We start from the raw sequence: 12,578 nt of genomic DNA, 5'->3' as shown, positions 1-12,578 counted from the left end.
CTGACTTCAAGTAATCTGCCTGCTTTGGCCTCCCAAAGTACTGGGGTTACAGGTGTGAGCCACCGAGCCCGGCCTCCTCTGTGTTGGCTTAGTTCTGAAGCAGGCTGTCCTTACATGCTGGACACTAACAGCTGAAGACTATGACTGTGATTACTCAGTCGGGTCACAGGCTCACTCCTGGAATCAGAGAGCAGGGTCAGTCCCTCGGAACCACAGGATCTGAGAATGGAGCAGGTTTGTCACCCAAAGGAGAAAAGGAAAAGAAGGGCTGTGGAGCTGGCCTGACATCAGGTGTACTTCTAGACAGGTGACTAAGTTACAGCCCTCAAACAGAGAGGGCCTCCTGAGGGAAATGTCCTGAGGGAAGGGGAAATCGGCCTTGGGAATGAGCAGAAGTGCTAAGATCAAACCTCTCTCCAAGGCTACTTCTTGGTTGTGTAAGCTCTGCAAGACTTTGTCCCTGACTTTCTCCTGTGAAATCAAGTCTTTGCCAGTTGTCCTGAGGGTTAACTGAAATAGCATATACAGGGGCTCATGAAGTCACCCTGTTCTCTTCCCATTAAATCAAACAGTAAAGTCCCAGGGCTGGTCTACCTTGCTAGAAAAAAGACGCTGACTCCACCTAGTGGCCAATGGGGTCATTGCACTGAAGAGTTGAACATTTACAGAACTGCGTTCTGATATTCCTAGACAGATGAAGCAGCATATATGAACAGTAAGCTTGGGAGAGACAGGCCAGGGACGGGTCTGCCCTGTCTCTGTAATAGGGCTTTGCACAGGACAGAGAGGTGAGGTTAGGTGGATGGATGGTCAGAGGGAGAAAGTGTTCTTCCTATTGTATTTTACACTAGTGACTGCTCATCAGAGCATCTGGTTTGGGGGTGGGGACAGCTCATCTGGCAGGGACTGCTGTGAGGGAAGGAAGGGCTTTCTTCTTCTTCTTCTTCTTCTTTTTTTTTTGAGACAGAGTCTCGCTCTGTCGCCCAGGCTGGAGTGCAGTGGCACGATCTCAGCTCACTGCAAGCTCCGCCTCCTGGGTTCACGCCATTCTCCTGCCTCAGCCTCCCGGTAGCTGGGACTACAGGCATGCGCCACTACGACCAGCTAATTTTTTGTATTTTTAGTAGAGATGGGGTTTCACCGTGTTAGCCAGGATGGTCTCGATCTCCTAACCTTGTGATCCGCCCACCTCAGCCTCCCAAAGTGCTGGGATTACAGGCGTGAGCCACCGCGCCTGGCGCCTGGCCCCTTTTTTCTTTCATTCTTTTTTTTTTTTAAGAGGCTCCCATTATGTTGCCCAGGCTGGACTTGAACTCCTGGGCTCAAGCGATCCTCCTGCCTCGGCCTCCCAAGCAGATGGGATTGCAGGCACGTGCACCACACCTGGCTTAGGGCTCTGGGAGGAAACTCGGTTACCTGTTCATTGCTACTTCTTCAGGATTTGAGCTGGGAACTGTGATTTCTTCTAACTTCCACTTCACAAGACAGTATCAAGGCCTCGGGTCACATATAGCTGGTGGCAGTGCTCAGACCAACACTTAGGGCTCCTGAATCCCAGGCCCTTGTCCCTCATGCCACCCCTCATTGGCTGCTATACAGGTACATGTCTAGATCTGTGTCTGCACTGGTGGGTTGTTATATTCAAACAGCTGCTTTGCATCTAGCTCTGGGCTAAGAGTATGCTTCCACTTCCTCTTGGTTCCATTTCATGCATGATTCCATTTCTTCCCCTCAGGTGTGACACCTCAGTAGTGTCATGGCCAAAGAGCCTTGGGCCTGGGACAAGCAGGGCTCCCCAGTAGTGGAGGGTGACTTTTCGCTGGACCCCAGTAAAGAATCACTTCTAGCCACTATGCTGCTTTCCCCCCGCCTCAGTCAGACCGAATTACTGAATCTTATTACATGGGGCTATGCCAGATGCCATCTGCTTGTGGCCTTACCCCCGCTCCAGAGGGACTCAGGGCTTACTTCAGGTCAACAATAGACAGAGCAGCAGCTATCATTTATATAGCATTTATCATGTGTAAGGCACTATTATTTCATATCCATCTATTCTTTTAATTCTCACAATCACCCTGTGAGGTATGTACTAATGTTCCACCCCCAGGCAGCTTTGCGATGGCAGAGCTGGGATCTGAACCTTAGCTGCTTGCTTCCCAGAACCTGAGTTTTCGCCACTACACTAGACTGCCTCTCCAGAGCTGATGCCTCTCTGAGACCCTCCCTAGGCACTGGAGCCATGAGCAGGGGCTCCCTCACATGCTTGCCTGCTGTATTGTGGGTCCTGGGTATTGATTTCTGAGGCCATTCGAGGCTACAAAATTCAAACCTGTCTTGAGCATGCTAAGAGTAACAGGGGCCCTGATTTCAAGTCAGGAACTATGGATTCAAATTCCTGGGTACCACCAGAATGGCCAATATTAAAAAAACTGACAACACCAAGTGCTAACCAAGACGTGGAGCTGCTGGAGCTCCCACACACTGCTGGTGAGGATGTAAGTCAATAGAGCCACTTTGGAAAACTGTTTGGCAGTGTCTAGACAAGCTAAACATATGCCTACTGTATGATTCCACGCCTGAGTAGATGAGTGAACATGTGTACCAAGCAGCATGTACAAAATCCTTCACAGCAGTTTTATTTATGATACCCCCAAACTAGAAACAACCCAGTTGTCCCTCAACAGGATGGCTGGGCCAGGCGTGGTGGCTCACGCTTGTAATCCCAGCACTTTCAGAGGCTGAGGCGGGTGGATCGCTTGAGCCCAGGAGTTTGAGACCAGCCTGGGCAACAGGGTGAGACCCCATCCCTACAAAAAATACGAAAAACTAGCTGGCATGGTGGCATGTGCCTGTAGTCCCAGCTACTTGGGAGGCTGAGGCGGGAGGATCACTTGAGCCCAGGAGTTCGAGACCAGCCTGGGCAACAGAGTGAGACTCCATCTCTACAAAAAATAGAAAAAATTAGCTGGTGTGGTGGCATGTGCCTGTAGTCTCAGCTACTTGGGAGGCTGAGGTGGGAGGATCACTTGAGCCCAGGAGGTCGAGGCTGCAGTGAGTCTTGATGGCACCACTGCATTCCAGCCTGGGGGCCAGAGTGAGAACATCTCAAAAACAAAAACAAAAAAGTAGGATGGCTAAATTGTGCTATATTCAAATAAAGGACCACTACACAGCATGAAAAAACTCAACTTGTTTTTTTTTTTTTTTTTTTGAGACAGAGTCTTACTACGTCACCTAGGCTGGAGTGCAGTGGCACGATCTCAGCTCACTTGCAACCTCCGCCTCCCAGGTTCAAGCAATTCTCCTGCCTCAGCCTCCCGAGCAGCTGAGATTACAGGCATCCACCACCACGACCAGCTAATTTTTGTATTTTTAGTAGAGACAGGGTTTTACCATGTTGGCTAGGCTGGTCTCGAACTCCTGACCTCAAGTGATGTGCCCGCCTCGGCCTCCCAAAGCGCTGGGATTACAGGCATGAGCCACTGCGCCTGGCTGAAAAAAAAAAAAAACTGAACTTCTGAGACATACAGTAACATGGGTGAATTCCACAAACTAATATTGTGCAAAATGTATGATTCCATTTTTATAAAACTCAAGAGCAAGCAAAACTAATCTATAATGATCGAGGTCAAAATAGTGGTTACTTCTGGGGGATACTGACTAGGAGGGGAAATGAGGGAATGTTTTAGGGACCTGGCAATGTTCTGTATCTTGATCTGGAGGGTGACTGCCCCAATGTATACATGTAAGTGAGGATTCATCAAACTGAAGTCTAAAATTGGTGCACATTACTGAATGTATGGTGTACCTCAAAAAGTTAGAGAAAAAAAGGAAACAGTTAAACAATTTCTGGGTATAGTGCACAGTTGTTTTTGTCCCCCTCCCCCTGCATCCATTCCCCCTTAATCTGGAAAGAGCCCTACAACCTTCTTCTTTTGGGGTTGTATCACTCCCTCTCTCAATGTTTTAGGTGGAGCTGACTCAGCTTCAGGCACATGATCCAGGCCCCAAATCAGAGTGCCTTTTCCCCTAGCCACAATGATTAATTCAGGGATGAGAACACGACTAAACCAGTTGAGGCAATCCCAGCTATTTTGTTGGAACTAGTGGAGAAAGGTGTTCTTTCCACTGTTGTTACTAACGTATCAGGATAGAAGCCTGAGGCTGCCAGCGGCCACCTTGGCACCTCTTGGAGAGAGCTTGCCTGAGAGAGGGCACACAGAGGAAAGCAGAGGGATAGAAAATTCTTCCCGATGAGACCATCTCCGAGTCTGGGTCCAGCTATCATTGTATGTGGATTTTTCATTAAGTGAATCAATACATTCACCTTTTTAGCTAATCGCTTTGATTTGGGTTTCTAACACTTTAATAATTAGAGTCTACTACACTGGGATCATGGGAATGGACAAAATTATGAGAAAAATGGAGGGACTTGGAATATAAACATTGAGCCTTGTCTCATCTGTTTTGTGGGTGCTGCCCCTGCCCTGAGTGGCTGCTCACCCTGTGAGACCATGGCACTGGCAGGAAATGGGTGAGGCAGGCTGCAGGGGCCATGTGGGAGGTACTCTGGTCCTCACTCATAAAAGGTTCCAGAGGAAGTCTAGAGAACTGGATTCTACTCTCCATTTTGTCATTTCTTAGAGGTAAGACCTTGGGCAAATCATACCTTTTGCAGCCTTGTTCCTTCTCTCCATGGTTTTTATTTATTTATTATTTTTTGTAGAGATGGGATTTCACTACGTTGGCCAGGATGGTCTTGAACTCCCGGCCGCAAGTGACACACCCGCCTTGGCCTCCCAAAGTGCTGGGATTACAGGTGTGAGCCACCCTGCCTGGCCTCCTTCTCTATATGGAATATCAACTCTTAGCTCAAAGGTTGTTATGCAGATGAAATGCTAGCTTTCCAACCTCTCCAGCTTTTTCATGCCCTTGGCTGAGTCAGCTCCTGCATCCTGGGCATTCTTATCATTGTCATCATGATCTTTGACTGTGTGTGAACCCCTAAGGGCAAGAAAGTGTTCATCTCTAGGTCTCTTTACCAACAGGGCTGGCCACACAGCTGGTAGGGACTACAAAGTGGTCTTGCAGGCCGGAGGCTCACGGTATGATAGCCCACTCACCCCCTGCCCTTCATTTCCTTGCTTGGTAGATGGGGCTGAATCTGACATACTAGGTGGCTTAGAAGGACTCTGGGGAATTGCTGAGGCAGTCTGATCATGGGAAGCTGAGAACCTCCCTTGGGGCTGTGTACAGCCTTTCACAGCTGACCAGGAGCAGGGGCTGAGTGGCACTGAATGGGAGCTGAGGCTGCCTGGGCCCCTTCCTCAAATCTGGCTGTCTACAGTAAAGGATGGACAAAGAGCTCTTGAGGCCATAACATTCCTTTCTTTTTTTAAATTTTAAAAATTATTATTTTTAGAGACAGGGTCTTGCTCTGTTGTCCAGACTGGAGTACAGTGGCATAATCATAGCTCACTGCTGCCTTGAACTCATGGTTAAAGCGATCCTCCTGCCTCACCCTTCCAGGTAGCCAGGACCACAGGAATGCACCACCACACCCGGCTATCTTCTTTTAAAATTTATTATTTATTTATTTTGAGACAGGAGTCTCACTCTGTCACCTAGGCTGGAGTGCAGTGGCACGATCTTGGCTCAATGCAACCCTCCGCCTCCCGGGTTCAAGCAATTCTCTTGCCTCAGCCTCCCGAGTAGCTGGGACTACAGATGTGTGCCACCACGCCCAGCTGATTTTCGTATTTTTTATAGAGACGGGGTTTTGCCATCATGTTGGCCAGGCTGGTCTCGAACTTCTGACCTCAGGTTATCCACCTGCCTTGGCCTCTCAAAGTGCTTGGATTACAGGCGTGAGCCACGGCGCCCAGCCTTCAAATTTATTTTTATACTGTTTTTTTTTTTTTTTTTTTTTAGATAGAGTCTTGTTATGCTGCCCTGGCTGGAGTGCAGTGGTTATTCACAGGCATGATCATAGCATACTTCAGGCTGGAACTCCTGGGCTTGAATGGTCTTTCTGCCTTAGCCTCCTGAGCAGCTGGGACTATAGGTGTATGCCGCCGCACCTGGCCATAACACTCCTTCTCAGCTCATTTTTGAGTCATAAAAAATGCTCTTTCAAGAATCACCAGGCCTATGATAAGTCCCATGGAACAAACCTATCACTGTGTAAGAGCTGAGCAGGAGAAAACCATCTCTCCTCATACACCTCATTTGTTCATTCAATAAAACTTCATGACACACCACTATGGACATCAGGAAGTAGAGATGAATAAGGCTGGGTCTCTGCCCTAAGTGATTAGCCTGGAAAGCCATACTGGACACAGTTTCCATACTGGCCTCCTTGTCTCCTTTCCTGCCCCTCCCTGCATTTCTTTACATAACAGCCAGAACAATTCTCTCAAACATAAAGCAGATCCTCAGCTTAAACCCTTTAAAGACCTTCATGAGGCCCTATGTGACAGGAGAAGCAGGAGAAGGAGGTGGATGAGAAGATGAGGCTGTTCTGAGTTCAGGGCACCTGAACTCAAGGGAGACTTTCACAGGGTGCTTGACTCTGTCCCGACTCCTAAAGTGACTACTGGGGACTACTGAGGTCTGAATGGGGTGGGGGTGAGGGGTCAAGACAGACATACTAGATCCAATGGCAATATGGCTCAAAACCCTAGGTCTGTTAAGTTGTAGTCTGGCCCATGAGGGAAATTCTTTATTTGGATGCTTCAGTGACCAAGAGACAGAGCATTAGGCACACACAGAAGCACACACATACACACAAACACACACACACACACATCCACACACAATATGCAAAGCAAAGGCATTTCACAGGTGAAGGGATAGGGAGTGGGGGAAGGAGGCCACGAGAGCAGCTAGGGGCTTCTTTGACACAATGAAGAGAAGCCTCTGATGGTGACACTCCTTGGAATTCTTGCCTCAAGGTTACAAGGAAAAATCTATCCCTGTGGACTCAGTCCCAGGCCATAAAACACAGCAAAGATACAGAAATCTGGGTGTGGGGCCTGGGAAACACCTGTTCCTCACTGTAGAAACCTGCATCAGCTCTCTCTTTCTTTCCCTGGGACCCAGAAATCGCCTGGTGGATGATGGGGAAGGCTAGCACCACAGCAACCTGGGCAAGGTGGTCTGCTGCACAAGGGGGAAGAGAGGGCTAGTAGGGCCGAGGCTAGCAATGAACCTCACAGCTAGCGGGCACGAGGCAGTCTGCCTTTAGGGGCAGAACCCTCAGGGAGACTTGCATGTGGGGCACTTTCCCATGTAACCTTGGGTCAGAGCACCTCTGATGGAGGAGGGGAAAGGTCCCATCCCCATTGGAGTGTCCTATGATCTCAGTGGACATGGAGGCCACCCCCAGCCCCAGCTCGTTGCCAACTGCTGCAGATCCTTAGCACCATTCAGAAACTGTGGAGGGGGCAGCGGGGGTAGCAATGCTCCGCCAAGATTGTGTCACTGCTCCAGGAGGATACTTCACAGTTGGCAGAAACCTGCGCAACTAGCCATATCTGGTCTAAGACTCAGGAAAGCCTGCACCTTCCGGGGGAAGGCAGAGTGTTGTATTAGCTCCAATGTTGCAGCCATTTCCTCTGTTTCCTGCCCTGGCCCAGGTTTGGCATGAAAGTTCCAGGTTTTGCTGGAAATGTCTAGGGCCCAGAGAGATCTCTGCTCTTTAGTTGCAAGAACTGGCCCAAAACTGACCTTTAGAGGAAAGACAGGTGGCAGGGGCCTCAGCACCTAAGGCCCAGAGGGGTTGGGGAATGGGGAAAGCCACCCTCCAAACTACCACCCCGCAAGACCCCGAGTCTCTCAATACCCTTGCCTCCCCTGTCATGACCTACAGGACCCCTGCCAAAGGGGAGCAGCAGGAGTGAATTAGCCTGGACCAATGAGAGGCTGTCTGTGGCCCAATCCTGCCTCAGGCCCGTGTACTTTCCTGGTGAGAACAACGAGCAAGAGGGAGCCAAGGGCTGAGCAGTCACGGGAAGCTGGCTCATGGCTGGCCCAATACGGGATGCTGGGCAGAATCACCTCTAGTCTTCCAAGGTGGTTGAGTCTTTCTGAATGGGTTGCCTTTGCATTGGAATCTGGCCCAGGGATGATGCCACTGTTTTTGGTGACCTGTATTTGAGAAGGAACAAAGGAAGAGGGTCAGTGTGTGGCAGCTGTATTGGCCTATTGCAATGATAGCACTGCCCTTCCAGGGCCTTGGAGTAATAGACAGGACACCTTTCCTTCACTGAGGTCCACTGTGGGCTGGCAGAATGCTGGATGCTTAGCTTCCATCATTCCATCCTCATGGCAATTCTGCAAGGTGAGAAACAGCACCCTCATTTTACATACAAGGAAACTAAAGTTCAGAAAGTTTAAGTGGCTGGCCCAAAGTATGTTTTTAGGTGGTAGGTTCAGGACTGTAGCCAATGCCTTTTCACTATACCAAACCACTGCCTACAGGGCCCTATAAAAACTCATTCCATTTGGTAGTGGCAGAGTAAAATGAATGGGCTTCGAAGTCAAACAGGCTTGAATCCTAGGTCTAACTCCAAGTAACTAAGTGACCTTGGGGAAGTCAATTAACCTATCTGATAATTAGGCTTTCTTTGGTTGTAAAAGATGGGTTTGGGAGGGGGTATCCTAATTTCAGACCTTTTGTTGAGAAATTTAATGAGACTGAATCAGGTATTCAACAAATTATAGCTTTATTCTTACAGAATTAGAGGCTTTTTAAAAATTTTGAGACAGGATCTCACTCAGGCACCCAGACTGGAGAATAGTGGTGCCATCATAGCTCACTGCAACTCATGGCTCACTCCAACTCCTGGGCTCAAGCTATTCTCCCACTTCAGCCTCTCAAGTAGTTGGGACTACAGGCGTGCGCCGCCACACCTGGCTAACTTTATTTTTTGTAGATGGGGTCTCACTACATTGCCCATGTTGGGAGAATTACAGACTTATTGACTTGCCCAAGGTCACACTGCTGGAAAGTTTAGCAAGAGAACAGCGAACAACACTGGCAATTTCAGGTGTGGGTAGCCCCAGGGAGGGGCTCTGGTTGGCTTCAGGTTGTCTACTGTAACTGCCATCAGCCAGGCTGCAAGGGAGGTATGTATGCTGAAACACTGTGGGGCTGAGTTGCTGGGGCAACTCAAGTCTATACCTAAGAGTCCCCCAAAGTAAAAAACATATTCACAGGTAAAGAGGATGATCTGCTACAGTGTGAGAGAGGAGACTCCAGGCAGAGCAGAGAGAACTAAGGACATTTTTTACACCAATACTCTGTGTTTCTACCACCTTTAAATCATTCAGCTCAATGAGCAAAGCAAAATCAATGACCAAAGTCAAAGCAATCATTTCGGCAGCTTGCCTGCCTGAAACTCAGTTTCCTTGTCTGTAAAATGGGAATTCTTCTACCTATCTCAGAAGGTTATGCTGGGGCCAGGTGCAGTGGCTCACGCCTGTAATCCCAGCACTTTGGGAGGCCGAGGCAGGTGGATCACTTGAGCTCAGGAGTTTGGGACCAGCCTGGCCAACATGGTGAAACCCCGTCTCTACTAAAAAAAAAAAAAATGTTATGTTGTGGCACACTGCTCATACCACACGTTTCCCTTCGGAGAGGAAGGGACAGAACCACGTGGGCCCTCCAGGCCAGGCCCTCTTCTCTTCATATCAATGGTGCCATAGCCTACTTCTGAGCCTGACGCCTTGGGAAGAGCAAGCTGTGAGCCAGACAGGCTTCAGTTTGAATCATGACCTTGCTTCATTCACATCACCACTTTGAATGCTGGTTGTCTATATGTATAAAATGGGAATAATTATCTCTTCCTCTCAGGGTTGGAAGGATTACCTGAGAAAATCTGCTTGACATATGGCCTGCAACAGAAGAGGGGCTCAATGAGTGTTAGTCACTTCCAAGATTACCATGAACAGGTAACTCTCTGTTCACCTGGTTCCTTCAAAACCCTTATCACAATCTGTGATTATTGGTTGTTTACTTGCTTAGTCTGTTTCCTCCCACCAGGCTGTAAGGTCAGGAGAGCAGAGACTGGGTCTGTCTTAGCCATCATTCAGAAGATGCTCAATATATATTGATTAAGGAATGAGAGGGCCTGGTCATATTTGATAATGACCTATAGAGGGAACTCCTGCCAGAAAAGGAGAGGGTCTCCAGGCCAGTGGAAAAGCACTTCCCCAGTCACAGTGCTACAGACTAGGACAGCCAGGTGTTCTTAGGGTCCCACCAAGGAAATCATGTATGCTTCTCTATTAAACCCTTGAGTCCAACAGGTCTAAAGGCTGGGCAGAAGCTGGTGGAGAAATACATATAGAGGAGACACTTGTTCCCGTTACATGATTCATCTTCTGTTCACTGAAAAAAGGCTGCCAGGATTCCATTTCAGCAGAGAACTACCTGGCTTTGTTCTCATGCAGAAGTCCTGAGCTCCTGCTATGGATCCTAGAATTTCAAAAAATGGTTACTTACTGGTTCTTGTGTTTGAAGCCGCTGACATGAGCTTGGTACTGTTCTATGGAGTTCAGCACTATCTTACATGTTTTGCAGGGGTAGCCCTTTCCAGCTGAAACACATCAAAATCAAGATCTTAGTAATCCAGAAAGAAGGAACCTGAAGACCGTTGCTTTTCAGAGTGTACAAATGCCCTTCTAAGGACGGACAGGTGAGGCGAGGTGAGGTTGCTGGCCCTGATGAGAACCCAGAGGCCACAGTGCTAAGGAGCCGTGCCTATGTGCTTCCTGGGGTTGGGAAGATCCTCATTCCTGTGTCCCTCGTCCCAGCATAGAGCCTGGCCCAGACTAGCTGTCAGCTGAGTGATAAAAGAATGACAGAACAGAGAGGTGACATTTGGTCTGTCTTTTCTACCTTGACTGTGCTAAGTGGCCTCATTAAGGATGTCCTTCACTGAGTGATCTCTGGGAAGGTGCCACTCTCCTAGGGCTTGCAGTAACAGTAATTAATGAGAACGCTGGTTATGATAATGAATCTGTCTTTCTACCCTGGGAATCACAGACCCTATCTCAGGGCTGCTCCAATGACAAAGTGGCTTTTCCCACATGGTCTGGTAGTGAGGGAGGAGCCAGGATAGGGAACTGAACTGCTGGTTCTGCTTTCAGGTGATCTTAGCTAGATCCTTTCCTTTCTTCTGATCCTTTTCTTTTCTTTTTTTTTTTTTTTTTGAGACGGAGTCTTGCTCTGTGGCCAGGCTGGAGTGCAGTGGCGCGATCTTGGCTCACTGCAACCTCTGCCTCCCGGGTTCGAGGGATTCTCCTGCCTCAGCCGCCCAAGTAGCTGGAACTACAGGCGTGTGCCACCACACCCAGCTAATTTTTGTATTTTTGGTAGAGACAGTGTTTTATCATGTCGGCCATGATGGTCTCTCTCTCTTGACCTCGTGATCCATCCGTCTAGGCCTCCCAAAGCGCTGGGATTATAGGCGTGAGCTACCGCACCTGGCCTGATCCTTAGCTTTTCTAACCCTCAAACCAATTATACCGCAACTTGTTTTTTTTTGAGACAGAGTCTTGCTGTGTCGCCCAGGCTGGAGTGCAGTGGTGCGATCTTGGCTCACGGCAAGCTCCGCCTCCCGGGTTCACGCCATTCTCCTCCCTCAGCCTCCTGAGTAACTGGGACTACAGGTGCCTGCCACCACACCTAGCTAATTTTTTTTGTATTTTTAGTAGAGACGGGGTTTCACCATGTTAGCCAGGATGGTCTTGATCTCCTGACTTCGTGATCCGCCCGCCTCGGCCTCCCAAAGTGCTGGGATTACAGGCGTGAGCCACCATGCCCAGCCCACAACTTATTTATTTATTTAGAGATGGAATTTCGCTCTTGTTGCCCAGGCTGGAGTGCAATGGCGTGATCTCTGCTCCCTGCAACCTCTGCCTCCCGGGTTCAAGCGATTCTCCTGCCTCAGCCTCCCGAGTAGCTGGGACTACTGGTGCGTGCCACCATGCCTCATTTTTCTGTTTTTAGTAGAGACAGGGTTTCACTATGTTGGCCAGGCTGGTCTCAAACTCCTGACCTCAGGTGATCTGCCCGCCTTGGTCTCCTCCCAAAGTGCTGGGATTACAGGCGTTGAGCCACTGTGCCCAGCCCAACTTATTTTTGATTTTTTTGAGATGGAGTCTCATTCTGTCACCCAGGCTGGAGTGCAGTGGAAGCACCTCCGCCTCCTGGGTTCAGGCGATTCTCCTGCCTCAGCCTCTCGAGTAGCTGGCATTACAGGCACGCACCAACACGCCCGGCTAATTTTTGTAGATTTAGTAGAGATGGGGTTTCACCATGTTGGCCAGGCTGGTCTCGAACTCCTGACCTCGTGATCCACCCACCTCGACCTCCTCAAGTGCTGGGATTATAGGTGTGAGCCGCCATGCCCGGCCACACCTGGGTAATTTTTGTATTTTCTTTTTTTTGTAGAGGTGGGGTTGTGCCATGTTGCCCAGGCTCCAAACCTCCTCACAATGGAACCAGGATGATCTGCCCGTAAAGCTCAAACTGGCAGCAGCTTCCCAGTCCCAGTGCTCTCAGGGTGAAG

At 49.1% G+C, this 12,578-nt stretch overlaps 2 protein-coding genes across 11 annotated transcripts in view; both read right to left on the bottom strand.

Moving 5' to 3' along the window:
- FGFR4 (fibroblast growth factor receptor 4) overlaps positions 1-8,121 on the bottom strand; it is a 34,122-nt gene extending 26,001 nt beyond the window's left edge. The window contains exon 1 of one of the 2 annotated variants that reach the window (XM_016954316.4): positions 8,059-8,121. The gene's annotated coding sequence lies outside the window, so the exon portion shown is untranslated. The remainder of the gene's footprint in view (positions 1-8,058) is intronic. The other variant, XM_016954311.4, reaches the window with a different exon arrangement.
- ZNF346 (zinc finger protein 346) overlaps positions 1-12,578 on the bottom strand; it is a 59,628-nt gene that overhangs the window by 8,553 nt on the left and 38,497 nt on the right. For 4 of the 9 annotated variants that reach the window (XM_016954320.4, XM_009450220.5, XM_009450221.5 and 1 more), the window contains 2 exons: positions 10,508-10,601; positions 6,689-8,148 (listed from right to left, as the gene is read on the bottom strand). In XM_016954320.4, the coding sequence (XP_016809809.1) occupies positions 8,061-8,148; positions 10,508-10,601 (182 nt within the window). In that variant the 3' untranslated portion in view covers positions 6,689-8,060. Of the gene's footprint in view, positions 1-6,688; positions 8,149-10,507; positions 10,602-12,578 lie in introns of those variants that run through there. The other 5 variants (XM_016954321.4, XM_016954318.4, XM_003310982.6 and 2 more) reach the window with 3 other exon arrangements.

The sequence above is a fragment of the Pan troglodytes genome, chromosome 4 (assembly GCF_028858775.2).
Source record: "Pan troglodytes isolate AG18354 chromosome 4, NHGRI_mPanTro3-v2.0_pri, whole genome shotgun sequence".
Lineage (NCBI taxonomy): Eukaryota > Metazoa > Chordata > Mammalia > Primates > Hominidae > Pan > Pan troglodytes.
The sequence above is the reverse complement of the archived record's forward strand: the minus strand, read 5'-3'. Positions and strand labels throughout refer to the sequence as shown.